The sequence below is a fragment of the Selaginella moellendorffii genome, unplaced genomic scaffold (assembly GCF_000143415.4).
Source record: "Selaginella moellendorffii unplaced genomic scaffold, v1.0 SELMOscaffold_20, whole genome shotgun sequence".
Lineage (NCBI taxonomy): Eukaryota > Viridiplantae > Streptophyta > Lycopodiopsida > Selaginellales > Selaginellaceae > Selaginella > Selaginella moellendorffii.
In genome coordinates this window covers 555,806-581,498 of record NW_003314281.1, presented here as the reverse complement: position 1 = coordinate 581,498, position 25,693 = coordinate 555,806, and the positions used below count along the sequence as shown (strand labels likewise).

Sequence of the window (25,693 nt, the reverse complement as noted above, 5' to 3'; positions counted from 1 at the left end):
AATACATTAATTATAGTACTATAGTATATAGACTGTCCATTTAAGACTGAATCTAATCCATCAATTCTTGTATATAAGCACTAATTAATATATTTATTCCCATATCTTGAGCATTCACATTAGTGAAGATGAGGGGTATTGCAATTTATTTCTAAAGGGTAAAATTTTTTTGGCAATATTTTGCTTTAGTGTTTGGGATTATACTTTTTTTTTTATTTCTTCATTCTTTTTTATATCTAAATTTGTATTAACTTTTGCAAGATCTAGAACTCTAGTTATCACTATACTTAGATCTACTCTTTCTTTTGACCATCATTGCATTCTTTTTTTCTACCATGTCACGCCATGATTGATCAAGGAATATATCACTTGATGCTATTAATGCTGCTTGTTAGATTAAATTTTTTGGTACTATAGGGTGTGATTATATTGGTGTTATACCATCTTTAGTGTGTTAATGTCTCCAACTTTCATAAGATGTGATCATATGATTTATTCTGTTCTTGGTGTTTTGCTATCTCTCATTGATATGAAGCATGATTGTCATATCAATTGGCAAGTTATAAATAATGTAACCCAATTCTTGGAGAATGTTTAAAAATCAAGTTTATGGGAAGATAATATATATCTTGAACAAACTCTATAATCCTTTGTTCACCCAACTACTGCACTATTAGTTTAGCTTGCCGGACTATGTTTATAACCACAAAATTATCTGAAACACCTATGTCAATAAAAATCTTAACAAAGTTACTTCTGAGCTTCCTTTAAAGGGTTAGTAGATGTCCCGAATGACTCTCTACCAAAGTTACTCGTGTAACTCAAATGGATTCTAGATCATTTTGACAAGCTTGATTATTATAAAGATAGCTTTGATAGTGGAGATTTCAGAAGGTAGTATCAATCCTTAAATTTGTCATCTGATCTTTTCTCTTTACTTTCAGTTCTTTTTCAACATTTTTTTTATTTCTCGGCTTGAGCCAACTTTTTATATTCTTAGTATTTCTTCCTCCTCTGTAGTGTTTTCTTTTCATAGCATGGTGATTATTTGTGACTTTCATGATTTTCATTCTCAACCCAATATTGAATTGAGTGTTTTATGTCTTCCTTATACTAATTTGGATGTTAAGTATGTACATGAAGTTGTACTTTTGTTAGCAGAGTCTTTGATCAATTCTAGTGTTAAATATTTTTATATTCCAACAGTTGAGTCACTTTAGCAAGAATTTTAAATTGTGTTCCTACTTGTTAGTGCTATTGAGAGCCTTTGTTTTATTGTTACTGTTGAAGAGTTTATGTATATTATTATTAATTTTCCTATCTCAAGTGTTGAATTATGTGTTGACGAGGTTGAGCGATATGAATATTTTGCTTATATTATGCTTGCCAAAGTAATTTATAATAAAAAGTTTTTATTTTCTAAGTTTTGAATACATGTCTTTCTTTTGATTTCCTTACTTCTACATTGCTAGCTGCTATAAATTCCTTTTCCAATTTTATTTTTTTCGAAGGAGGGGGTAGAGGGGATGGATGGGAGTTTGGCCTCAACAATAGAGTGAGGACAAACAAATACAGTAATTGAGCAAAGACAAATAATATGGATTGTGGAATGAGGACAAACATAGTGAGTTTGAATGGAATATTCAACTTTGATATAATGAGACTAAACAAAATCAATAGTGAAGTGAAGTCAAATATAAATAATAAGGTGAGAATGAATGTAGTGAGTCTAAATGGAGCTAGTGTTTCAAAACATTTTTTTCCTTTAAAGGGATAAAGAGGATGTCAAAGATAAATGGAGTGAATACAACCTCCCATGTGCAGTGCTAAACAAATATAAAGGTCATAAGTTTAAGTTAATATAATCCTTGGATGTTGATTGAAAGGAAGATGCAAAGTCAAATTCTACTTATGGTCATAAGTCTTACTCACAATGGTCTCGAAGGATTATTGGTTAGCAAACTTAAATGTGGGATATATTATTTGTTGCAATAACATTTCATAGACTATAGTGGTTCTCAAAATTTTTTACTTTGGTTTAAAATTATAACTTTGAGGTTAGATTAAGCATTTGGCAAGTGCACATGAAGTTATAATTGGTTTATTGGGATTTTGTAATCAATTGATGTTTACGCCATGGTTTTGGGTTTTATTTCAATCATGGTTATTAGCAACTTTGTTAGCAGTTTTGTGGGAGTTTCAAAATTTTATAGTAATTTACAATTGCACAACTTTGTTCCATCTAATTTATTGTTATCACCTTTTCATCTTCCAAATAGGAGGATGGTGTAAAATATATATATATATATATAAACCTAACTAGGTAATACTTGGTAATTAGTACTATAGCATATAAATCGTTCATTTGGGACTAAATCTAATCCATCCATTCCATATCCTAAGCACTCACAAACTAAGTTTTATAATTTTATTTTAAGATTTATAAAAATAAAATTTAAAATAAAGATATTCCACAACACTAAAAACTCTTAAAGGGAACACACTCAAAAGCATCGTGTTTTTGGATGGGCCACAGAAACACACTGATCAACCATTACCTGCTTCTCTAATTTTTATGGTTTTTGCTACTGTATGCAGCTGCCAATGCATGCCTCGTTGTGGCAGACAACTTGTTTTCAAGATGGCAAGTCTAAACAGCTCCACAGCACCAAAACGCGCGAGGTTGGCCTTCACTCCAAATAGCTGCAAAAACTATTGCCAGAAATGAGAGATGAACTGAGGTCCCCGATCTAACGTTCCAAAAGTGACCTTCCACCGACAGCGCAATGTGTGGCAGTGAGTTCCGTGACTGTAGGGAGAAACTTTATTTTTAATGACTCCTTTTGTTGACAAGAAATTATGAACCGTTTAAAAAGCAAGAAGCGGAGAAAAATTCCAATGTTATAATCCAAAACATTGTCAAACTCCTCCCACTTACACAGGCAATTACCTTTACACCTTCGGTGCATGAGACTTTGATTAAATAATTAATTTCAGTCATAGACTTTATAAATTTGCATAGCATGAAGTGATCAGCTGAGAAGATGATAATCATTAGTTTTGCTTGCTTGCTTAAGTTCGGATGTGGAGACAGTGGCCCCCGGGGAGATCTCCTCCGCAGGGCTCTCCAGCACTCCTCCTTCTTGGCCTATTCTTGCGGGGAGCTCGATCGCGCTGCCGCAATCTCGACAATCTCGCGCAAATTCAAGCTCAAGGAGCCAGCTCTCCTGGATTCCATGCTGCTCGAGGCCGCTTCCAGCTGCGAGGTGGACGAGGAGCTACTGTCACTGCTCCAGTCAACGAGGCAGCAGCTCCTGGGATGGATTGATATTCCTCCACAAGAGTGGGAGCGAGTTTACAACCTCTTCCCGTGGTCGCTCTGGAAGAACTTCGCTACAATCTCCCGCGATCTAGATTCCCTCCTTGGAGATATCAGGTTCCATGCTGTGATTGTCGATAAAAGCGTGGAGATGGCCGCGCTACATGCCTTCGAGAGCTTGCTCGCTCTCCCGTATGCCTCGCCCAACAAGAAAGCTTGCCAGGACTTCTTGAAGCGTCGGTTCCTGCTGCCTCGAGCTGTGAAGCTGGGGATGGATCGAGTCAAGGAGGAGGTGAGATCCAAGCAGCTCAAATCACTCTACCTGCTTGACAACGGCCGGCAGGAGCTCGTCTCCGAGATCTTCTTTCCCTGCGTGGCGGCCTGGTGCCTTCCTGAGATCATTCCTCTCGGCTGGATGGAATCTCTCCAGGTACTGATCGAGCGCGGCCATCCCTTCGGTTACTTCGGTGCCGACGTCTCGCGCTATCCGCCGGACATCGACACCATGTCGACTTGTGTCTCCACACTTTTTGATCTTAGCCTCGTCACCTCCGCGCAAGCTATGCACTTTCTGGAGATTTGTCTCGAGAACGTCAACGATCAAAACCAGCTTCTCACGTACCTGGACTTGGAGCGGCCTCGAGTGGATCCGGTCGTCATAGCCAACGTTGTCTATTTCGCCTATGCGCTCTCCATGGAAGATCACCCGGTTGTCCGCCACAACGAGAATCTGATCCAGAGATATCTGTTAAGCGGCGGATTCGTATACGGGACTCGCTATTACCTCAGCCAGGAGGACTTCTTGTTCATGTATGGCCGGGTCCTCGCGACGTTTGGAGAGAAGAGGGAGATTCCCAACTTTGATCTCGTGTATCAAGCGATGGAGGCGGCTCTCGTCAACCGGATCGGGAACGAGACCGAGTCGAAGCCACTGGACGTTGCCAAAAGGATTCTGCTCAGCAGGTACTTTGGAATCCGGAACACGATAGATGTGGACTTGCTCCTCAAGATGCAGAACGAGGATGGTTCCTGGCCCTTGCAAGTGCTCAGCAATCTTCCATCTGCTAAAGGTGGTGTCTTCAATTCGGTGGTGGACTTGAGCTTTGCGGTGAGAGCACTGCAAAGTCAAGATTGAAAGAGTCGATTATAAGTTGCATATAGAAAAAATCTACCTGGATGCGATAAGTTTTCTCCTCCTCATCTTGACATGACAATAGTGAAAACAAGCACGTTAGCACCCCAATGGTCAGGCCCTGAAAGCGAAAATATCACGTGAGTCAGACAAGGAAACACAGTGTCTTTTTGGACAGGAAGAACTTTAAACTTACTTGAGACGATCTTCAGATGAAACCCATCTTTGTGCCGATGATTGTCATCAGCGCTCGCGGGTCGATAAAACCTCGTCGTGGCGCTCCGCTTGATCTGCCAGAGGAAGGAAGCATTTGCCATAAGTCTTTCTCTATCTCGCAAGAAAAGGAAGAGAAGCAAAGGATTGGTTGTATCCTAGCTTGCCAATAACGTAGGAGTTCTTAGCGCAATCGCTTGCTTCTTCCGGGATGCACTGTCATTACCTGCGGTGTCTTCCCAGCGAGTCGGCTCTCTCGCTTCAGCCTCCGCATCAGACGAATATTCCTTTTTAGGGCTACCTCTAGAAAAGATAGAAAAAGTTTTCGAATATGTCAGGTACAATATTATATTATACCAATTCAAAATCTAAATAATAATATTCTTTTGGCTGCTGCAAGCAGCCAGGAAGCAGCATTTGTTGTTCCAGCGCGATTTCTTTTTCTATTTCTTCGTGTGGTTCTTTGTGAACTGCTGCTTGGGTCTTGTGAGTCGGTATAAACTTTGATTATGCAATGATCTCCTGGGATGCCAAGTCTATGTTCCACAAGATGCTGGCAGAGTCGCCTGCTTGGAAGCAAGCACTGTCTCGGTCATGGCTTCGTGCGGCGAGAATGATTCTTTAAGACTGTTCTTTAAATGGTCTTTAATTCTTAATCTATAAACATTCTTTTCTCGCCGGATGTCAACACGAAGCCATGACCAAGACAGTGGTTGCCTCCAAGCAGCTATGAGAATCCGGAAAGAATGTTTATAAATTATATTAAACATTTGCTTAGGACAGTGGATATGCTTGAATATCCTAACATTTCCAAAAAACAAAATGTGGCAAAATGTTAACCTACTCAGTCGGAGCGAGGAACTGGGAAGTTGCAGCATCTCTCTCGAGCCAAATATCTCTCACAGTTGTTTTTGTGGGATGAACACATCAACCATTACCTAGCAAACACACTTTCTAGCTGACGTCTGTAGAATATTGATCATCTCTATGGACTTCGGTATTGTACTGAATACTTTCAGCTGCCAATGCGTGCCTCGTTCAGTGGTAGATAACTTGTTCTCTAGGTAAAAGCTCATGATTCAGAAGCAAGCTTGAACTGTGTAAGTCATGGGATGGATAGTGGTGAAATGTTAAACAATTTTGTCAGCGAAACAAATACCCCTTATTCTCAATGTCCAAACCATGTATAGCTTGAAACCATATTAAAAGCGAGCATCCACCACTGTAGTGTTGACTAAAACAAATTAAGAAGTAAAATTCTTCTTAACAACGCTTTAGACTATAAATTGGTGATCAGCTAAGAAGGTGATTATTAGCTTTGCTTGCTTGGATGTGGAGACAAGGGAGATCTTCTCCGCAGGCACTCCTCCTTCTTGGCCTATACTTTCGGGGAGATCGATCGCACTGCCGCAATCTCGACAATCTTGCGCAAATTCAAGCTCAAGGAGCCATCCATGCTGCTCGAGGCCGCTTCCAGCTGCGAGGTAGACGAGGAGCTACTGTCACTGCTCCAGTCAACGAGGCGGCAGCTCCTCGGATGGATAGATATTCGTCCACAAGAGTGGGACCGTGTCGCTCTGGAAGAACTTCGCTACAATCTCCCGCGATCTAGATTCCCTCCTTGGAGATATAAGGTCCCATGCTGTGATTGTCGATAAAAGCGTGGAGATGGCCGCGCTACATGCCTTCGAGAGCTTGCTCGCTCTCCCGTATGCCTCGCCCAACAAGAAAGCTTGCCAGGACTTCTTGAAGCGTCGGTTCCTGCTGCCTCGAGCTGTGAAGCTGGGGATGGATCGAGTCAAGGAGGAGGTGAGATCCAAGCAGCTCAAATCACTCTACCTGCTTGACAACGGCCGGCAGGAGCTTGTCTCCGAGATCTTCTTTCCCTGCGTGGCGGCCTGGTGCCTTCCAGAGATCATTCCTCTCGGCTGGATGAAATCTCTCCAGGTACTGATCGAGCGCGGCCATCCCTTCCGGTGACGACGTCTCGCGATATCCGCCGGACATCGACACCATGTCGACTTGTGTCTCCACACTTTTTGATCTTAGTCTCGTCACCTCCGCGCAAGCTATGCACTTTCTGGAGATTTGTCTCGAGAACGTCAACGATCAAAACCAGCTTCTCACGTACCTGGACGTGGAGGCCTCGCGTGGATCCGGTCGTCATAGCCAACGCTGTCTATCTCGCCTATGCGCTCTCCATGGAAGATCACCCGGTTGTCCGCCACAACGAGAATCTGATCCAGAGATATCTGTTAAGCGGCGGATATCGGGACTCGCGATTACCTCAGCCAGGAGGACTTCTTGTTCATGTATGGCCGGGTTCTCGCGACGTTTGGAGAGAAGGGAGATTCCCGACTTTGATCTTGTCTATCGAGCGATGGAGGCGGTGCTCGTCAACCGGATCAGGAACGAGACCGAGTCGAAGCCACTCGAGGTTGCCAAAAGGATTCTGCTCAGCAGGCGTTTTGGAATCCGGAACACGATAGATGTGGACTTGCTGCTCAAGATGCAGAACGAGGATGGTTCCTGGCCTTTGCAAGTGCTCAGCAATCTTCCATCTGCTAAAGGTGGTGTCTTCAATTCGGTGGTGGACTTGAGCTTTGCGGTGAAAGCACTGCAAAGTCAAGATTGAAAGAGTCGATTATAAGTTGCATATAGAAAAAATCTACCTGGATGCGATGAGTTTTCTCCTCCTCATCTTGACATTGCAGACAATAGTGAGATCATAATAGATTTTCAAAGGACTTCTCTTGAATTTGCTACTTCCGTGAGCGAGTAAAAATGCAGGTCAGAATGTTAACTCGGTATCAACTCAGTAACGGTGTGACCAGTTGCATTCGCTCTGCGTGAAAGAAATAGGAAACATTAAAACCATGACCACCGACTAAAAACTCATGACCACCGTATGCCTGCTTGTTCCAGTTGGTTCTTACAGAAATAGTGAGCAGTGAGATCGCTTGCGTCGAAAGGCCACACAGAATCCCAATGATCAGGCCCTGAAAACGAAAAAATCACGTGAATCAGACAAGGAAACACTGTATCTTTTCGGCCCACCTTTCCCGTTCATGTGAACGAAGGCCAGTACGTAAGCCACGACCAATCCAACAGCGTAATAAGAGCCAAGGTTGGCAGACGCGGCAAAAGCTTGCCAGGAACGCATCCACAACAACGAACGGCATCAGCTTCTCGAGATCTTATATTGGAGCTGGAACTTTTCTCTCGAAGAATGAAATGGAGGAAGAACTTCATGTAACACTCTTGACGAATGCGTATGTGATCTGGGTTGGCATTGGCCCTGAGCGCATCGATATGCTCTTTCGTCACTCTCTTGGACAGATTATTGATCCGCTCGTTGTAGAAGAGCTCGTCCTCCCATGGATCGGTGCCATCCTCCCAATTATGCGATCTTCGATGAATCCGATGATTTTCTCATCAGCGCTCGCGGGTCGACCGCCGTTGTCCTCCACGAGCTCGTCGTGGCGCTCCGCTTGATCTGCCAGAGGAAGGAAGCATTCGCCATAAGTCTTTTCTATCTCGCAAGAAAAGGAAGAGAAGCAAAGGATTGATTGTATCCTAGCTTGCCCGCGTAGTCCATGGTGTAGGAGTAGCCATTGCATCCCACGCGCAAGTAATGTTTGTTCCACAAGTCTAGGAAATGCCGTATGCTTTTGGCGGCGCTATCACTCAGCGCAATCGCTTGCTTCTTCCGCGACGAAGACGCTTGCCTCAATCCCTCCCTGTAGAAGAAAGCCCTACTCTCGGGGCTGTGGAGCTAACCTGAACATAGCTCTCCTTATAAGCCGCAAGAGACGAATATTCTCTTTTAAGGCTCTGAACGGTTTATTGGTAAATTTATTTTATTGATAGTATAAACGTTGTTTAAGTTTGTAAGACAATTTGAAGTTTTTGATTCGTGATAAGGTCTTTTGCCTCTTGCTTGGTGGTCTATATCTTGGCACTAACTTCTACTGGTCACTAGAGGATGGCCAAGATTATTCCTCTTTCCATGATAAGCAAATACTGTCATAAATTACTTGAGATCACATTTGGATCAAATTAAGAATATGTAAAGATATATAAATATAAGTGGGCTATACAAACTACTAGTTAATTGTGGGTATGCAAAGTACTAGTTAACTATTAATTACAGAAAAATCTAAAACATTGAGTAAGAAGAGACTATTCGATACCCCTGCACAAGATTTAACAGATTACTTCACATATCAGTGTTGAAACAGTAATAATTCCCAGTGCTTGAGCTCTAAATCCCGCCTTGAGCTCCTCAAACAAATCCACAGCTTCATTCTATCACTCATTTGATCCGAGGCAGGAAATATCACCTGGAGCTCCAAGAAGTCGACTATCACTACATTATGGCGCGAGACACTGCAGCTGTGGAGTGCAAAGAAATGAATGGTGATGACCTAGTGGCGCAGCAACGGCCATTGCTCTTCTTCCATTAGCTCTCCTAAGTTTAGTATAAAAACTAAACACACATTGTAAAAATTTAGATGCAAATCAACATTAGTTTTAGACATGAGTTCCATTCTTGGTAAGCAATCTCAAATCTTGTAGTCTACTTTGGTGTCTACTTTGATGTTCTGATAGTTTGATTTACATCTATCTCTCATCTCGTTTTGTTTCTTGTGGTTTTATCCTTTGTAATTTTTTCTTTCTCCCTTTGTCTCGTGATGACCCCAATCTAGAATGAGAACCAGCAAGTTCCTTCAACTATAGTATCAAATGGCAGGGTCGAACAACCATGTAATCAAGCTTCTCGCCCTACAGAACCCAAAAGTCAAATTTTCTGCAAAGTTTGGAGGGCACTGGCACGAGCTTCATGGTTTTCTGAATATCTTCAAGATGCAGCCACAACAATACTTGAAGATTACTTGAACATTGAAACTCTTCTTGCTTTCTTGGCTTTCACTTTGCTTAAGCGTGATTTGCCTCAACATCCTGTTCATGAACTTCACGACCTTCTGCTATTTAATGTGTGTTTTGGGGACACAAACCGAGCTTGCATCACTGCAATCATGTCTCAAGGTTCATGTTCAACATCAACATGATTAATCAATTTAGAATGATGGGCCAAAGATCCGATGGATCTTATTAAGGTTGTTTATTGTGACAATTGTCTTTTCGTGTCATAAGGAATTTAGCTGTTCTGGTACTTTTCCTAAGAATATTTCCTCTTCAACTCTGGCCTTAGTACCAGCTCCTCTCTAGCACAGTGTCAGTGTCATCTCGATAAAGGGTTATGTACCGCAGGATATGCCCCTCTTGCTCGCACTTGAGCTTTGGCCATCAACTCGAGTTTTGACCATATCAATTCCTGAGTCATCAAGTTTAGAGGATCATACTAATTTATGAGTCTTTAAACGGGGATCTCCAATCAATGGTTTGATTGCAATAAAGAGAATCTTGTTATTTTCAAGGTTCTATTCATCAAATCTTGGCTACAGATAATGTCAGGAATTTCTACATTCCAGGCACTTTACCCTGGCTAGGATCCCTTTTCCTTCACCAAGAGGTGCTTCTGGACTATAGCGCTACCTCTTGTTTCATTGACAAAAAGACTTTTTGACGTACAATTTTTGTACATTCTCAAGTTAGGAAGCTATTAATGGGCATGTTGTTTCTTCTATAGGACTTTAAGAAACACAACCACTTCAAGTTTTCATTAGTGGCAATTTCTTGACTAAGGTTTCTATCAACATTACCAAGTCTATACATTCTCTAGTGGTGTTAGAATTACCATGGTTTCAGCTACATGAACTTCTTATGGATTGGGAAAAGTTGAGTGCTTCTCTTTTTCATTCTTTTTCTCTCAAAAATCCATTTCTCGAGAAATTTTTCCTTTCTCTCGACATGATATATTTCTTGAACAGTGAAAAGATTGAACTTTCTCATGAAGTTGAATCTTTTCATGGTTGTTATCCTCATAAACCCAATCCTTCATCTTTACCATTTTCTTCAACTTGATCATCTGTCTTCATTCTAATGTCACACCTTCTTATGTCATTTGTTCTAGTCCTCCTTTTCCTTCCACTTGTTCTTAAAAGGGGAGATCCACCTCATAAGTTAGCACATTGTCTCCCACAGGTTGCAAGTGCAGTTGGCACCATCTTTGCTAAGGACATTACCCTTAACAGTTAGCACATTGTCTCCTACCTCACGATAAAAACTAAATAATGAAAATATCTTGAATTCTATTATTTTTTTCATGTTTATCTCCTGATAATTATTGTATTTAATATATCAACAATGCACAAATCTTTCAGTGCATATATATCTCTTAGTTTCCCAATTCGGAGTGCAAAGATGGCACAATTGCACTTATGCCCTAAATATTCAACTCTTTTAGAGCATTGTTCTATACAAAAATTATTGTAATTACTTTTGGGGATATCTTGTAATTTTCAAAGCAACAAATATTGTATTCCACTTTGAAAGAAGAATTAAAGAAAATCTTGAATTAGAGAAAAGTTTACCTCAGTAATCTACCTTTTAAACACTAGAGATTATTAACAACGTGCTTGTTTATTTTCAAATTAGTTGTGATACTGAATATTCGGAGCCATCACCTTTTCGAAGCCTCGGGCTTTCGTGAGCTTTGAAGAAACTCGCAAGCTTTCATGTCCAAATGGAACATTCTGATTAGGGCTTGGCAAAGCTGGCAAGAGTACAAGCTATCATGTCAAGATCAAAGACATGGAGATCCTGGTGTGAGCAGCCAGGATTTGCTGTTCCAGTAGATTCTTTGCGATTTTTTTTTTTCTATTTCTTTATATGATTCTTTATGAATTGCTGCTTGCGTCTTAAACTTTGATTACGCAATGATCCCAGAGTCGCCTTCTATGCCTCGGCTGCACCGAGGTTGTTCGACAGTCTCGGTCATGGCTCTGTGTTGACGATCTGGGAGATGCCGGACACTTTTAGGCGTTCAGATGGACCTAGAAATGCCAAATGGCAAGAGCACCTTAAGCGTGGGTTAGATTCGATCATAGCAGAAGATGATTTGCTTGCTTTGGATGTGGAGACGATGGCGAGATCTTCTCCGCAGGGCTACTCCTTCCTCGCCTATGCTTGCGGGGAGCTCGATCGCGCTGCCGCAATCTCGGGCAAATTCAAGCTCAAGCAGCCAGCCCTCGCGGATTCCAAGCTGCTCGAGGCCGCTTCGCTGCGAGGAGCTACTGTCACTAGCTCCTCGGATGGATTGAAATTCCTCGACAAGAGTGGGAGCAAGTTTCCCTGGAAGAACTTCGATACAATCTCCCGCGATCTAGATTCCCTCCTTGGAGATATCAAGTCCCATGCTGTGATCGTCGACAAAAGCGTGGAGATGGTCGCGCTACACGCATTCGAGAGCTTGCTCGCTCTCCAGTATGCCTCGCCCAACAAGAAAGCTTGCCAGGACTTCTTGAAGCGTCGGTTCCTGCTGCCTCGAGCTGTGGAGCTGGGGATGGATCGAGTCAAGTAGGATGTGAGATCCAAGCAGCTCAAATCACTCTACCTGTTTGACAACGGCGGGCAGGAGCTCGTCTCGGAGATCTTCTCTCTGCCTTCGGGAGATCATTCCTCTTGGCTGGATGAAATCTCTCCAGGTACTGATCGAGCGCGGCCATCCCGACGTCTCGCGCTATCCGCCGGACATCGACACCATGTCGACTTGTGTCTCTACGTCAAGCCATGCACTTCCTGGAGATTTGTCTCGAGAACGTCAACGATCAAAACAAGCTTCTCACGTACCTGGACGTGGAGCGGCCTCGCGTGGATCCGGTCGTCATAGCCAACGTTGTCTATTTCGCGTATGCGCTCTCCATGGAAGATCACCCAATTGTCCGCCGATCTAGAGATATCTGTCAAGCGGCGGATATCTGTTAAGTATACGGGACTCGCTATTACCTCAGCCAGGAGGACTTCTTGTTCACGTATGGTAGGGTCCTCGCGACTTTCGGAGTGAAGAGGGAGATTCCCGACTTTGATCCAGCAGGCGTTTTGGAATCCGGAACACGATAGATGTGGACTTGCTCCTCAAGATGCAGAACGAGGATGGTTCCTGGCCATTGCAAGTGCTCAGCAATCTTCCATCTGCTAAAGGTGATGTGTTCAATTACTTGAGCTGCACTGCAAAGTCAAGATTGAAAGATTATAAGTTACATATAAAGGAAATTTACCTGGGTGTGATGATTTTTCTCCTCCTCATCTCGACTTTGCAGACATAGTGAGATCACCAAAACAAGCACGTTAGCTATAAAAGACCAATCCAGATAGATATTTGAAGAACTAACTATTGAATTTCTTTCTTCCCTGCGGGAGTAAAAATGCAGGTAACAGTGTTGCACGCAGTATCAACTCAGTAACGGTGTGATCAGTTGCATTCGCTCCGAAGCCTTTTGTGCCTGCATGAAAGAAATACGAAACATAAAAAACATGACCCGCGATTAAAAACTAATGGTGGCATACCTGCTTGGTCCAGTTGGTTCTTACAGCAATAGTGAGCAGTGAGATCGCTTGCGTCGAAAGGCCACACAAAATCCCAATGATCAGGCCCTGAAAGTGAAAAAATCACGTGAGTCAGACAAGGAAACTCAGTGTCTTTTCGGCCCACCTTTCCGTTCATGTGTAGAACGAAGGCCAGCACGTAAGCCACGGGCAATCCAACAGCGTAATAAGAGCCAAGGTTGGCAAACGCGGCAAAAGCTTGCCATCCACATCCGCGAGCAACACCTGTTCACAGCAGACAGAAAAATCTTAAACCATGTCACCGTATGCCATTTCCATTTTCAAACCTGAGACAACCCCTTGGAACGCATCCACAATACTGATTGTAACCACGAACGGCATCAGCTTAGAAACGGAGCTCACAACCTCGGCTTCGTTGCTGAACAAGTGCCCCAGCTTGTGCCTGGCCAGGAACAGAGTAGTACTCACGATTACAGCGTCAATGGCTGCAAAGAATATGGATGTTTTGAATGCCAGCTTCGCTGCATTCGCCTCTCCAGCTCCTAGCGCATTGCTTATACGGACACTAGAATAAAAATCGAAATTTGACTCCACTGTGAAACAAAATCAAGATGCGACTTACCTTGCAGCAGTACTCAAGCCATAAGCGATCATGAAGAAAATTTGGATCGTGTTCAATCTGGAGTAGAAAATAAGAAAACGAAAGTTTATCCATTGAGGAAAAAGTGAAAAGAGCAGCCACTCACACAATTGTGAAGGTCGAGGTCTCGAGCTGAGGATCTGGCAGCAGCCCTGAGAGTAAAACAAGAGCCTCAAGTGACCACCATTCCAAACTGCAAGGAAGAATCCAATAAACGATGCACGCATTGACAAAGCTGGAAAATAAACCAAGCAAAAACTTACCAGAGCATGAGCAAAGAAGGAATGGCGAGAGCCATGAACTGTTTGAGGTCTCGAAACATTTCCATCGAGAGTCCACCCCAGCAACGCCTACAAGCGGGTGTGCACGCCACCACCGTGGAAAGAACTGATACGTTGATCCAGCTCGCCAGGCTCGCCGACAATGCCGCCCCTTTGATTCCCATCCCCAGCTTGTAGATCGACACCCAGCAGAACAAAGCGTTGAGCAGCAAATTCATGAACGAGGCCCCGAGCATCACGTAGACCTGGCTTTGCGACTGGAGGAACTTGTCCAGCGGCTGGAGCAGCACGAACGCGAAGAGCTCCGGCAGCAAGTATCTCGCGAAAACCCCGGCGTTTTTGGAGATCTCAGGGTCTTGGCCAAAGAACAAGAGGACGTGCTCCATGAAGAACCACACAATCGCGATTGGAATGGCGGCAAGGAACTCGACGAAGACGGCCCTTTGCAAGTAGACCCCAAGGCGCGTGTAGAGCTTGGCGCCATAGGCCTGGCCGCAAAGAGTCTCGAGAGCGCTCCCCAGCCCCAGCTGCCGAAGAGAAATCGATCGAAATATCACCAAGAATCAGTCCCCAATCGATCTTTCTCGCAAGATTTCACTCACCAGGATGCTGTAGCCCGTGACATTGGCCAGCGATCCAGCGATCGCGGCGCTCGCAAGCTCCAGCTCTCCGAGATGCCCCACGAACATGATCGCCACGGTCGTGACGGCGAATTGGAGGAGCGTGACGCCGACCATGGGGAGCGCGATCCATGCCTGGGAGCGCACCTCGATCCAGAAGGCGCTCGGTCGCTCGACGAGCAACGCCATTATCACCACAAGAGAAAAACGTGGGAATCAGACGTGGCAGATACGTGGCAGGCGTAATTGTTGACTTGCGCTAGTCAACGATGACTGAATAAAATATCTCGAAAATGCCCTAAAAGCTGACTTGGCTTCTTCTGCCCTAAAAAGCGCGAGAGCCCTAAATTATGAAGGCTCTGCCATCGCGGCGAAGCTGGGGCGTGATCCACGCCTGGAGGAGGCGATCTATCTCATCAGGTGATCCACACAGCAGTAGCGGCCCTAGCAACAGTAGCAAGCCCGATGCCTCGCAATCGGCCGTGCACCCGGCGATGCGAGGGCGCCCCGAAGAGCTGAGCGACTCCGAGGAGGGCAGCAACAATGCAGCGAGGGAAAAGAAGCGATGGGGGCAGCAGCTGGCTTGGCTTAGTGGAATTCTCGAGCCGGCATTGAATCTCTATCACAAGGCATTGCCACCAGGTGAGAGATATCTTCTTCTCTTTGCTTTCTAGAGTTTTGCTTGAATGAACCAAAAGAGAGATGGAGCTGAGTTATTTTCTCGTTTGCGTGGATGTGTGAAGGAAAGTCTGAAGGAAACGCTGGTCCTCCAAGCACTCGCTCGCTCGTAGACATCGCTGCTTGTCTTCACAGAAGTAACTATGGCATGCAGCAGTGGGGACTAGGAGATTTAACGCTCGGCTTGTATCTCCTTTCTCTTCACCATGCTGCCGAAGGCGCTGTGGACGTGGTCGAAGGAGTCCAAGTTAAATCCGATGTCCTGGTGAGTTCTTCGTTTCTTTCTTGGAGGAGAAAAGTTTTAACAAGCCTTCTTGATTGATCACAAGGTGGAAGATTTTATCTACTACGTGGAGCTTGCCAAAGGAGCCTACTTGAAAAACGAGGCAGCGCTCGCACGGATTTCCATGCTCAAGGAGAGCAACGTCGTTAAGTTTGTGGATAAGGCCAGCGTGATGCGACCTGCGTATTACATCGGGTTGGATCATAGGGCGCAAACTGTGATCCTGGGAATCCGCGGGACTCAGTCGATTCATGATCTCATCACGGACTTGGCATCACACGGCGAGGAAGAAATTTTCAACGAGGGCAATGCTCATTTTGGGACAGCACAAGCTGCAAGGTGGTTTTTTCACAACGAGGTGCAAACTTTAAGGAAATGTTTGCAAGAAAACATGGTGAGCCTATCTTTGTTCTTGTGCTTTTCATGTTTTTGTGAAGTAACTTCTTTCGTGGTTTTAAAGGGGTATGGACTTCGTATTGTTGGCCACTCTTTGGGGGGTGCCACAGCATCTTTGCTTGCGATGATGCTACACAAACGATCGGTGGAACTTCTTGGTATTCCTCCGGAACAAGTTGCGGCCATTGGTATTGCAACACCACCCTGTGTCTCCAAAAGTCTGGCTGTAGAATGCGCAGGCTACGTGACAACGCTAGCTTTACAGGTTTGTATTTTGTCTTTGCTTGTCAACTGGAAAGATAATCTCGAACAGTTTCAAGCAGTATGACGTAATACCACGAATGAGTGCTGCTGCATTGGAAAGACTGCGAGACGAGATACTTCTGCTCGATTGGTAAGTGATGCTTAGAACATTCCTAGCTTACAGCGATTTTTCTTCTTGTATCAGGATGAATGCCTTCAAGGAGGAGGAGAATCGCACAGGCCTTCTCGACATGGTGGCCAGCACACTTCAAGCGATCTCTTCTGTGCAGGAAGCAGCGCGTAGGTACGCCATATATGCAAAGCTTCGTGGTCTTTCAGATGAACCAAGTGAGTTTCCATCATTCTGGTTAGAAAAAAGAAGAGTTTGCACTGACTGCAGCCTATACAGAAAAAGAAGCTACTCCACAAAATCCAAAAAACCAAATCATGGAGAAGGATGAATCTTCAAAGAGTGAGGCGACAAAGACCGTAAAGGAACATGAGGAGCTATACTCACCAGGAACTCTTTATCATCTTTGCGGTCGAGCTTCGACGAAAGATCAACAGGGTGACAGTGCTGCTCAAGGATGCTCGCTCTGGCTGGTCAATCGCGATGCGAGATTTAGCAGGATTGTGCTCACTGGCTCGATGCTATCCGATCACAAATGTGACAGCCACTACTACGCCTTGCGAGATGTTCTCAAGAGCCTCCCAAGGTCAGAAAGGCGATCACCATTGCCGTCAGTTCGAGACAACACACTGAAAGATAAGTAGCTTAGCATAGTTTTACAGATTGGAGATCTAACTTTCCATCTCTAGTAGCAAAGATTCTTGGAATACAATCACATTACACTTGCTAATCACGGGACGTAAGTTTTGAGGACGTCATTGAGCACAGTGTTGGAAACCAGCGACGCTTTGAGCAGGCGAAGAACCTGTTCATAAAATCGGATCAAGTCAAAGAAAAACTTCCAAGATCACTTTCATATCAATGCTTCGAGATCATCCATGCTCTTCACCTTAAGCTTGTTGAGCAAAACAATGCTTTTGATCGTGGATGTCGTCGAGCTCGTCCGTGATCATGAAGATCACATTCTCGTAGCCGAACTTGGTTGCCTTCGCGATCGCGGCTTCTTCTTCTTCTTTGGCCGAAGAAACAATGGTCATCTTCCTAACACCGGCACCGAAACCATGACAGGACATGAGCTTGACAGCTTCCTCGCCTTGATCATATCGTAGACCCAAATAATCAGCACATTTAGTAGCCGGCGCTTCGATCCTCACGAAACGCGGAAGAATCCGGCTCTGGATTCATGCTCGACTCATCCATCTTCTCGACGCTGTCATACAACTTTGCGGCGCCAACGCCGATGGAAGAACCTTGCCACTGCTCTTTCTTGTACAGGAGATTCACTCGCATCACCTCCGCGGAAAGCAGCTCGAGTCGAACGCGACATAGCCGGTACTTTTCACTAAGGATGAGAAATCGAGAGCAGGAAGAAAACCCCGCAAAAACACGCCCAACTTATTAAGAAAGCTCGACTCCACAAACTTTGTCATCATTCTTTCTAGTGTTTACGTAACTAGCACAAACTACACGAGAAATCTAACATCATGACATGATTTTTGTGATTGATCTAGGCCTGATAATAAGATCGCTTTGAGACGTAGGATTTGAAGACGTCGTTGAGCACAGTCTTCGAAACCAGCGACGCCTTGAGCAGAGACAAGGCCTGAAGTCAAAAGAAACATTGGAAGATCAGAGTACGAGAGAGATCGGTTTAAACCTCGTGAGCGCCCACGCTGACCTCGATGCTCTCGAGATCGGCCATAGCTTTCACCTTGAGCTTGTTGAGCAGGACGATGCTCTTGATGGTCGAAGTTGGGTATACCTCGAGCTCGTCGGTGATCATGAAGATCACATTCTCCTTCACGTAGCCAGCAGTTTTGGTGGAGTTTTCTTCGTTGGGTAGCATCGTCAGCTCCACAGATTCATATCTGCTGTGATGGCATGAAAAGGATGCATTGCCAGCCCTCGCATTGTAGCAGCTAGGATGCCCACACTTATAGTACACCGGGGAAGTAATCGACTGCGAGCCTTCGATGGCGAGCATCTTTCCTCCCCGAAACGCGGAAGCATCCGGCGCTGGATTGGTGAGAACACTCTTGCTAACCTCCATGCTCGACTGATCCATCTTCTCGATGCTCTGAAACAGCCTCGTGGCACCGGTCTCCATGCCGGAATCAACAGTTCGCAGGAGCTTGATCACAGACCCCACCGGAAGCACGAGAAAGCTCATGAGGAGATCGACGAAGTCCTTCTTTGCCTCGAGGAAAAGAACAGTGCCATCCGGCTTCTTGTAGAGGAGATTGACCTTCATCCCCACGGCAGGAGAGCAAGAGCTGGCGGGCCGCATGATTCTTCAAGAAAAAAACTGAGAGAGCTCGAAACGTGTATACGAATGACGTTCTAGAAGAGAATCACTTATAATTCCTTGGAGATATATGACAGGCTCGCTTCTTCCAAGGCCTTGCTCATACCAAGGCATGATGTAAACGTATGTCACAGGACCGCATGAATCAGATCTCCAGAATCACTATCCGATTTTATAGCTCAGAATCTCCGCTTCCTCCGAGAGAGTAATGGAAAACTAATGCCTCTCATCTTGAAGCTCGCATAGGAAATCCTCGTCTTTGAAAGAAAAGCTCTCGTACAACTCCAACCCCTTCTCTCCAAAACCATTATCGTGAAACGCCTCTGTGAGACGAGTCCAGGCTGCTACGAGGCATTGCCCAGAACAAGCTCTCCACCGCGTCAACTTTTCCATCCAGGCCATAAGCCTCGAGCAGCAAAAGCCATGAAAGATGGTCCCTGCTCGGCATTTTCTTGAAAATCTTTCTCCAAAAGCCTAGACGATGCTCCATGGAAAGCGAAGAGCTCCAGGAGCAAAACTCACGAGACCGATGACCTCTGAGACATACGTTTGAAGATCTGCCAAGCCATTTCCAAATGCTTTGTTCTTCCATAGGCAACCTTCTACGAGATGGTGTCTCTTCCCGGGAGCTTTTCATAAATCTCCTGTGCCTCGGCCATGAATCCCACCATCGAGTAGGCTTTGAGAATCAAATTCTACGAGACGAGATCATGCTGCGGCATTCTCTTGAACAAGATCTCGGCCTGGTCGACGAGACCATTGCCGCTGCCATGGAGTTCCAGAATCTCAAGTTCTTCACCGGCAACTTTCTAGCGAGAAACTCTACTTCTTCATGCTTTTCGAACTCTCGCAGCGTCGCCAGCATTGTCGCGCAAGAGATGAGATCCTCCTCGGGCATCTCATCCATCAAATGCCTCGCCTTGTCGAAATGCCCATGAAAGGCAATAGCCGCAAGCATTGCGTTCCAAGCAACAATATTGCGCTGCGGGATCTTTTTGAACGTTTCCACGGCAATTTCTAGCAAGAAGAAATCTCCATATCCGGTAAGAATCGTCGTCCACGGAATAACGCTACGATCGACCATACTGTCGAAGAGGTCCTTCATTCGATCTGTATACCCCCCCACAGGCATGCTGTCACAATCGCATTTACGCAGTAGATGCTCCACTGCGGGATCTTGACGAAGAAATCAAACGCCAGGGCGAGGATTCTGCTCTCGACATGCGCGGCGAAGATTGACGACCACGACACTGGATCGCGCCGCGGCATCTGGTGGAAGAGCTCGGTGGCGTCGGAGATACCCATTTTCGGCGCAGAGGATGTTTGGAAGACTCGCGTGGGCGCTGCCGTTCCGGCCGTGGAGATGGAGCAGCAGATTGGCGATGTATCCAATCCAATCCATCTTGATCCATTCCTCGATCGTTCTCGCGAGGAGATACGAAGCATCTTTCGAATATTTTACTAACAGTTTTTTGTAATAACTTTTCTTATTCGTTTGGCAATGTTTCTCTCGCTGCTCCTCCTCGCGACGCTCTCCGGAGAGATTTCCAGCGCGGAGGCGACGATCGAGTGCGCAAGCAGCATCAGTGGCGGCAGCTGCGAGCTCCACAATTACTTCCGTGGGCCATGGCCGGATCGCAAGCCCTGCAGAGTCGCCAGGGTTTTCTTCCCCACCAGCGAGCCCGAGCTCGTCGCGGCCGTGGCGTTTGCTGTTCGTCACAAGCACAAGGTGAAAGTGGTAAGCAAGAACGTCCACTCTCACAACAAGATCGCCTGTCCCAACGACGGATCCAACCCGGGAGTCCTGATCTCCACCAGTAAGTACAATTCCACTGTAGTTGTGGACGAGAAATCCATGACCGTGATCGCGGATGCTGGAGTTGGTCTGAGAGAATTGATCGATCAGGCAGCGAGCAAGGGATTTGCGCTCGTGCAGACCACATTCTGGGATGGAGTTTCGGTGTCTGGGATGGTGAGCACTGGAGCCCATGGTAGCAGTCTGTGGGGCCTTGGCGGTGGCACCCACGAGTATCTCGTGGGGATGAGGATCGTGGTTCCAGCGTCCCAGGAGGAGGGATTCGCGAAAGTGGTCACTCTCACTGATCGGGAGCCAGAGAGCTTCAATGCCGCGAGGATCTCTCTGGGAGTTCTTGGAGCGGTGTCACAGGTCACGTTTGCCGTAGAGCCAATGTTTAAGAGGTCCGTGGCTCCGGTGGCGATGGACGATGCGTCGCTCGAGGAGGAGTATGTGGATCTGGCGAGGAGGCACGAGTTTGGAGACATGTACTGGTTTCCATCCGTGAAGAAGTTTGTGCTCAAGAGGGATGATCGAGTTCCAGTGACTCGTACGGGCGAGGGTGTGTTCACGCTAGCGGGATTCAAGCCGGTGAAGGCATCAGCAGCAAAGCGAGCGCGATTAGATGGTACGTAAGGAAAAACTTCCCGAGAACTTCTGAGGAACTTCCTGAGAACTCGCCAACTCTGTGTGACTCACGAGTGCTTTGTAGATGAGCGCGCTCAAGCTACGGTGAACTCTACGTACTATTGTGAGAACGCTCACGTTACCATGAGGAGCAAGGTGTCCTCCGGCAGTGGATATCTCAACGATGGTAGCAGCTTCACAGGCTTCCCCGTGGTTGGATTCAACCACAAGCTCCAAACAACGGGAGGATGTCAGTACACTTACGAGAACCTCACGAACTTGGAGCTTCCGGAGGCCGAGAGGCTGGTTTGTGCTTGGGATTTCAACGCTCACGGCTTCTTCGGATTCGACGTCTCGATCTCCATAGCTTTGTCACAGGTCAGCAGCTTCATCCGCGACGTGAAAGCCATCCTGGCGAGAGATCCCACGGCGATGTGCGCGATCGATACCTATGGAGGGCTGTGGCTGCGAAACGTGAGAGCTTCCAGAGCTTATCTCGGCGAGAAGAGGGACGTGACGCACGTCGAGTTCTTCGCGTTCAATCACAGGGACTCTGCTCGTCCACAAGCGTACGAGGCGATCATGGAAGAACTGGAGCAAATCCTCCTGTTCAAGTACGATGGCATGCCTCACCTCGGGAAGAACCGGCCTCACACTTTTAAGAACATCAGATCCAAGACGAGGAACCTCGCAAAGTTTCTCGAGGTGAGACGAAAGATGGATCCCGACGGCTGGTTTTCCAGCGAGTGGTCGGATGCTGTGCTTGGGATCCGAGGGAGTGTGGTGAGCTCCAGCGATGGCTGCGCGCCCGGAGGGCTGTGTGTTTGCAGCGAAGATCGCCACTGCGCTCCGGAGGAAGGATATCTGTGCAAGCCGGGGATCGTCTACAAGGAAGCGCGCGTTTGTACGAAGACAAGCCACTCTACCGCGAAGTGATCGATCTATTTCTATACAAAATTGACAAGATCAATTGGATTAATAAATAATAAGCACTACTCTTTCGTTGGATCATCGAAATGGCAGTCTCGATCATGTTGTCGACGTTCTCACATGATCACATGGTATTGGATTCCGAGGGTCGACCTTCAGGCTGGCTGCCATGGCGACTTCAAACCCTCATGGCTTCCTTATTCTTTAACTATGACGAGCTGGAGAACATTTACTCCACGTCAGGGGAGTAAAGAGCTAGCACGCGGCATGATCAAGTAACTGAGAGAGCTCCAAGCTTTTCCGTCTAGAGACTCACTTATATTGACACGAATGCCTCGAAACTTTCTGAGAAGAAATTCAGTTCTAATTCCTTGGTTTGCGAGATATATGACAGGTTCGCTTAATCCAAGGCCTTGCATACTACCAAGGCATGATCTAAAACGTATGGGAAGAAAAAAGGAGAGCTATCCGCTTGATTCCTTGAAGCTTTTGATCAATGCCTCTCATCTTGAAGCTCGCATAGGAAATCCTCATCTTTGAAAGAAAAGCTCTCGTACAACTCCAACCCCTTCTCTCCAAAACCATTATCGTGAAACGCCTCTACGAGACGAGTCCCGGCTGCTAGCGATTGCCGAGGCATCGCCTGAAACAAACTCTCCATCGCGCCAACTTTTTCATCGCGACCATAAGCCTCGAGCAGCAACAGCCATGAAAGATGGTCCCTGCTCGGCATTTTCTTGAAAATCTTCTCCACAAGCCTAGACGATGCTCCGTGGAAAGCGAAGAGCTCCAGCAACACAGCCCACGACACCGATGATCTCTGAGGCATACGCTTGAAGACCTGCCAGGCCATTTCCAAATGCTTTGCTCTTCCATAGGCAACCATGAGTGTGTTCCATGAGATGGAGTCTCTTCTCGGGAGCTTTTCAAAGATCTCCTGTGCCTCGGCCATGAATCCCACCCTCGAGTAGGCCTTGAGAATCAAATTCCACGAGACGAGATCATGCTGTGGCATTCTCTCGAAGAAGATCTCGGCCTGATCGACGAGACCATTGTGCGAATACGCCGCTGCCATGGAGTTCCAGATCCTCAAGTTCCTCACCGGCATCTTCCTAAAGAGAAACTCCGCTTCTTCGTGCTGCTCAAACTCTCCCAGCGCCGCCAACATTGTCGCGCAAGAGATGAGATCCGCCTCGGGCATTTCATCCATCAAACGCCTCGCCTTTTCCAAATGGCCATTTAAGGCAAATGCCGCAAGCATTGCGTTCCAAGCAACGATATTGCGCTGCGGGATCTTGTCAAACACTTCCACGGCAAGATCTAGCAAACAGAGATCACCATAGCCGGTAAGAATTGTCGTCCACGAGATCACACTGCGGTCGACCATCCTGTCAAACAGATCCTTCATTTGCTCCAGATAGCCCCCACGGGCAAATGCTGTAACGATCTCGTTGACGCAGTAGATGCTCCACTGCGGGATCTTGGCGAAGAACTCAAAGGCCAGCGCGAGATTGCTGCTCTCGACTTGCGCGGCGACGATTGACGACCACGACACTGGATCGCGCCGCGGCATCTGGTGGAAGAGCTCGGTGGCGTCAGACTGATGCCCATTCTCGGCAAGCGCCTGGCAGAGGATGTTCCAAGAGAAGACATTGGGGCGCTGGATCTCGAGGAAGACTCGCCGGGCGTCGTGGGCGCCGCCGCTCCGGCCGTAGAAATGGAGCAGCAGATTGGCGATGTAGAGATCGCCATCCAATCTATCCTTTTTTATCCACTCCTCGATCGTCCTCGCGAGGGCGAGGTCGCGCCCCGCCGTCTTCAAGAGATGGGCATAGGCCCCTCTGGAACGAAGCATCTTTAGAATATTCCATATCTTAGCGCGACTAGAAGTGGAAGCTCGCCAACTTTGTGTGTAGAGGAGCTCTACGTACTATTGCAAGAACGCTCGCACTTGGGATCGTCCACAAAGGAGCAAGTGATCGATCCATTTCTATACAAAGTTTACAAGAAATCTATCATTGGATCATCGGAATGGGCGCGTTTGATCCTGTAAGCTTCGAGATCTTCGGCAGTGAAGACGTCGTGCGAGGACGCCGCATTGTATTTCCTCTTCCTCTCGTCCTTCTCTTCGTTCTCGGCCTCCTCTATCCTCTCGAGAGTCTGCTCGAGTTTCTTCTCGTCAAGATCACACACCCGCTTGACGATAATCTCTTCTCCACCTTCAAGACTTCTTCGATTCTCCCGCAAGAGACTCTGAGCCGAGGCCTGTGCAGCGGCGATCCCGGCCTCCCCAGTGCAGTAGCTGTTCTTGACAAATTGCCAGCAGCACTTGAATCCCCACTGCCCGTTCGCAAAGAACGATTCCCACACGCTGGTATGGTTGCCGAGGAAGACGTCCTCCTCATACTTGCTAGCTGCGACCACGATCACTCCCTCGCTTCCCTTGATCACCCTTCCAGCTCTATCATACTGGACTTGCGTCTCGGTTTGGCCGAGAAGCAGCTCCACGGGGAGCTTCTCCTCGCAAGCAGCGTTCCCATACTTGTCCTTGATCCTGGCCGAAGTTTCCTGCTTCAGCTTCTCCTTCTTCGTCTTAAACTCCCTGTGGTGAAGCTCGGCCTGCGACGGCGCTGCCTGGGGATGGATGCCTTTTCCCTTCGCATAAGCTTCCATGGCGTGGATGTTTAGCAGCTGAAAGTCGCGAGCCTCGCCGGTCATCCTGTCCTGGTTGTCTCCCGCGTAGAACTTCTCGCTAGGATCACTGCCGGGCAGCGGGTCCTCGCGCATCGATCGCGACTTTGCATCGAAGTGTGCCGAGTTTGGATCGAGGTTCTTCAAGTACTTGGCCTGGTCCTCTCGGATCCGCAAGTTCCTCACAGTCCCAGTGCTCCCACCCCCGGCAGTCTTCACTCGCTTCTCCACCCTCGCGAAATCCATCTGCTTGCTCTCGTCAACTTTGGCCTCGTCGTGATCGTGATCCTCTTCGTCACTGGTCTTGGATTCCTCCTCGTCGCCACCTCTAGGCTCCATCATCTTCTTGAGCTGCTCCACCTTCCTAAACTTGCTTCGTGCCTTGCCCCGGCGCTCGTAGTGCTCGATCACGCTCGAGTAGCTGGCCGGATCATATCCATTCCACCGGTCCCTCTTGCCATCGTAGTCCAGCTCCAAGCTCTCGACTTCCTCGTCCGCCGCAATGCTCTTGTTGGTCCACTTCGCGCCCACAGTCCTCGGCCGCTCCAGGCACGCCTTTGCATCGTGCGTCATGGCACCGCAGTTCTGGCAGGCGCCCTTTCGGTACTTGGTCGCCTGGTGCGTCTTGCGTCCTCGATCGTGCCGCTTGGCCGCGCAGCCGGATTTGTGCTTGGATTTCCAGTTGCGCTGGTGCTTGAGCGTCGCCTTGGCTTCATTGACATGCCACGGCGCGGCAGACATGAATTGAGGAATGTGAGGATTGATCTCCTTGCGGTCCTCGTCGAGCTCCGACGGCGCCTCCTCCAGCTCCATCTTCTTGCGATCCCTGAAACCCACCATAGTCGCTCGCTAGATTAAAAAGCTTTCGCTAGAACCCTAAAAGGGAACCTTAATAATAAGTTAAAAGAGTTTAAAACTCTAGCTCGTACTCATGGTTG

The 25,693-nt window shown here is 46.9% G+C and overlaps 7 protein-coding genes across 7 annotated transcripts; 2 read left to right on the top strand and 5 right to left on the bottom strand.

Annotated features, from left to right (window-relative positions):
- Window positions 1-3,202: 3,202 nt before the first annotated feature.
- Window positions 3,203-4,938, bottom strand: LOC112347260. Its single transcript, XM_024677886.1, has 7 exons — window positions 4,891-4,938; window positions 4,648-4,741; window positions 4,492-4,520; window positions 4,104-4,436; window positions 3,942-4,049; window positions 3,642-3,890; window positions 3,203-3,584 (listed from the first exon to the last, which is right to left on the bottom strand). Exons 1-7 carry the CDS (start codon window positions 4,936-4,938, stop codon window positions 3,480-3,482), a joined length of 966 nt encoding a protein of 321 aa, XP_024533654.1. The 3' UTR covers window positions 3,203-3,479.
- Window positions 4,939-12,943: 8,005 nt separating this feature from the next.
- LOC9637015 (protein DETOXIFICATION 16) lies at window positions 12,944-14,891 on the bottom strand. The gene is made up of 8 exons (XM_002972642.2): window positions 14,660-14,891; window positions 14,040-14,584; window positions 13,883-13,969; window positions 13,759-13,815; window positions 13,463-13,701; window positions 13,282-13,400; window positions 13,137-13,223; window positions 12,944-13,072 (listed from the first exon to the last, which is right to left on the bottom strand). Exons 1-8 carry the CDS (start codon window positions 14,864-14,866, stop codon window positions 13,022-13,024), a joined length of 1,392 nt encoding a protein of 463 aa, XP_002972688.1. The 5' UTR covers window positions 14,867-14,891; the 3' UTR covers window positions 12,944-13,021.
- A 136-nt stretch (window positions 14,892-15,027) lies between these two features.
- LOC9636491 (sn1-specific diacylglycerol lipase beta) lies at window positions 15,028-17,140 on the top strand. Its single transcript, XM_024678002.1, has 7 exons — window positions 15,028-15,319; window positions 15,421-15,620; window positions 15,685-16,032; window positions 16,099-16,299; window positions 16,358-16,428; window positions 16,483-16,625; window positions 16,687-17,140. The coding sequence occupies exons 1-7, from the start codon at window positions 15,028-15,030 to the stop codon at window positions 17,049-17,051; spliced, it is 1,620 nt and encodes a 539-aa protein (XP_024533770.1). The 3' UTR covers window positions 17,052-17,140.
- A 656-nt stretch (window positions 17,141-17,796) lies between these two features.
- Window positions 17,797-18,705, bottom strand: LOC9637014. Its single transcript, XM_024677838.1, has one exon. The coding sequence runs from the start codon at window positions 18,692-18,694 to the stop codon at window positions 18,059-18,061; it is 636 nt and encodes a 211-aa protein (XP_024533606.1). The 5' UTR covers window positions 18,695-18,705; the 3' UTR covers window positions 17,797-18,058.
- A 905-nt stretch (window positions 18,706-19,610) lies between these two features.
- LOC9636490 (L-gulonolactone oxidase 5) lies at window positions 19,611-22,140 on the top strand. Its single transcript, XM_002972856.2, has 2 exons — window positions 19,611-21,135; window positions 21,220-22,140. The coding sequence occupies exons 1-2, from the start codon at window positions 20,214-20,216 to the stop codon at window positions 22,068-22,070; spliced, it is 1,773 nt and encodes a 590-aa protein (XP_002972902.1). The 5' UTR covers window positions 19,611-20,213; the 3' UTR covers window positions 22,071-22,140.
- Window positions 22,141-22,557: 417 nt separating this feature from the next.
- On the bottom strand, window positions 22,558-23,919 carry LOC112347259 (pentatricopeptide repeat-containing protein At4g02750-like). Its single transcript, XM_024677885.1, has one exon. The coding sequence runs from the start codon at window positions 23,917-23,919 to the stop codon at window positions 22,558-22,560; it is 1,362 nt and encodes a 453-aa protein (XP_024533653.1).
- A 146-nt stretch (window positions 23,920-24,065) lies between these two features.
- LOC9637013 (pre-mRNA-splicing factor SLU7) lies at window positions 24,066-25,571 on the bottom strand. The gene has a single exon (XM_002972640.2). It carries the CDS (start codon window positions 25,566-25,568, stop codon window positions 24,066-24,068), a length of 1,503 nt encoding a protein of 500 aa, XP_002972686.1. The 5' UTR covers window positions 25,569-25,571.
- Between the last annotated feature and the right edge of the window lie 122 nt (window positions 25,572-25,693).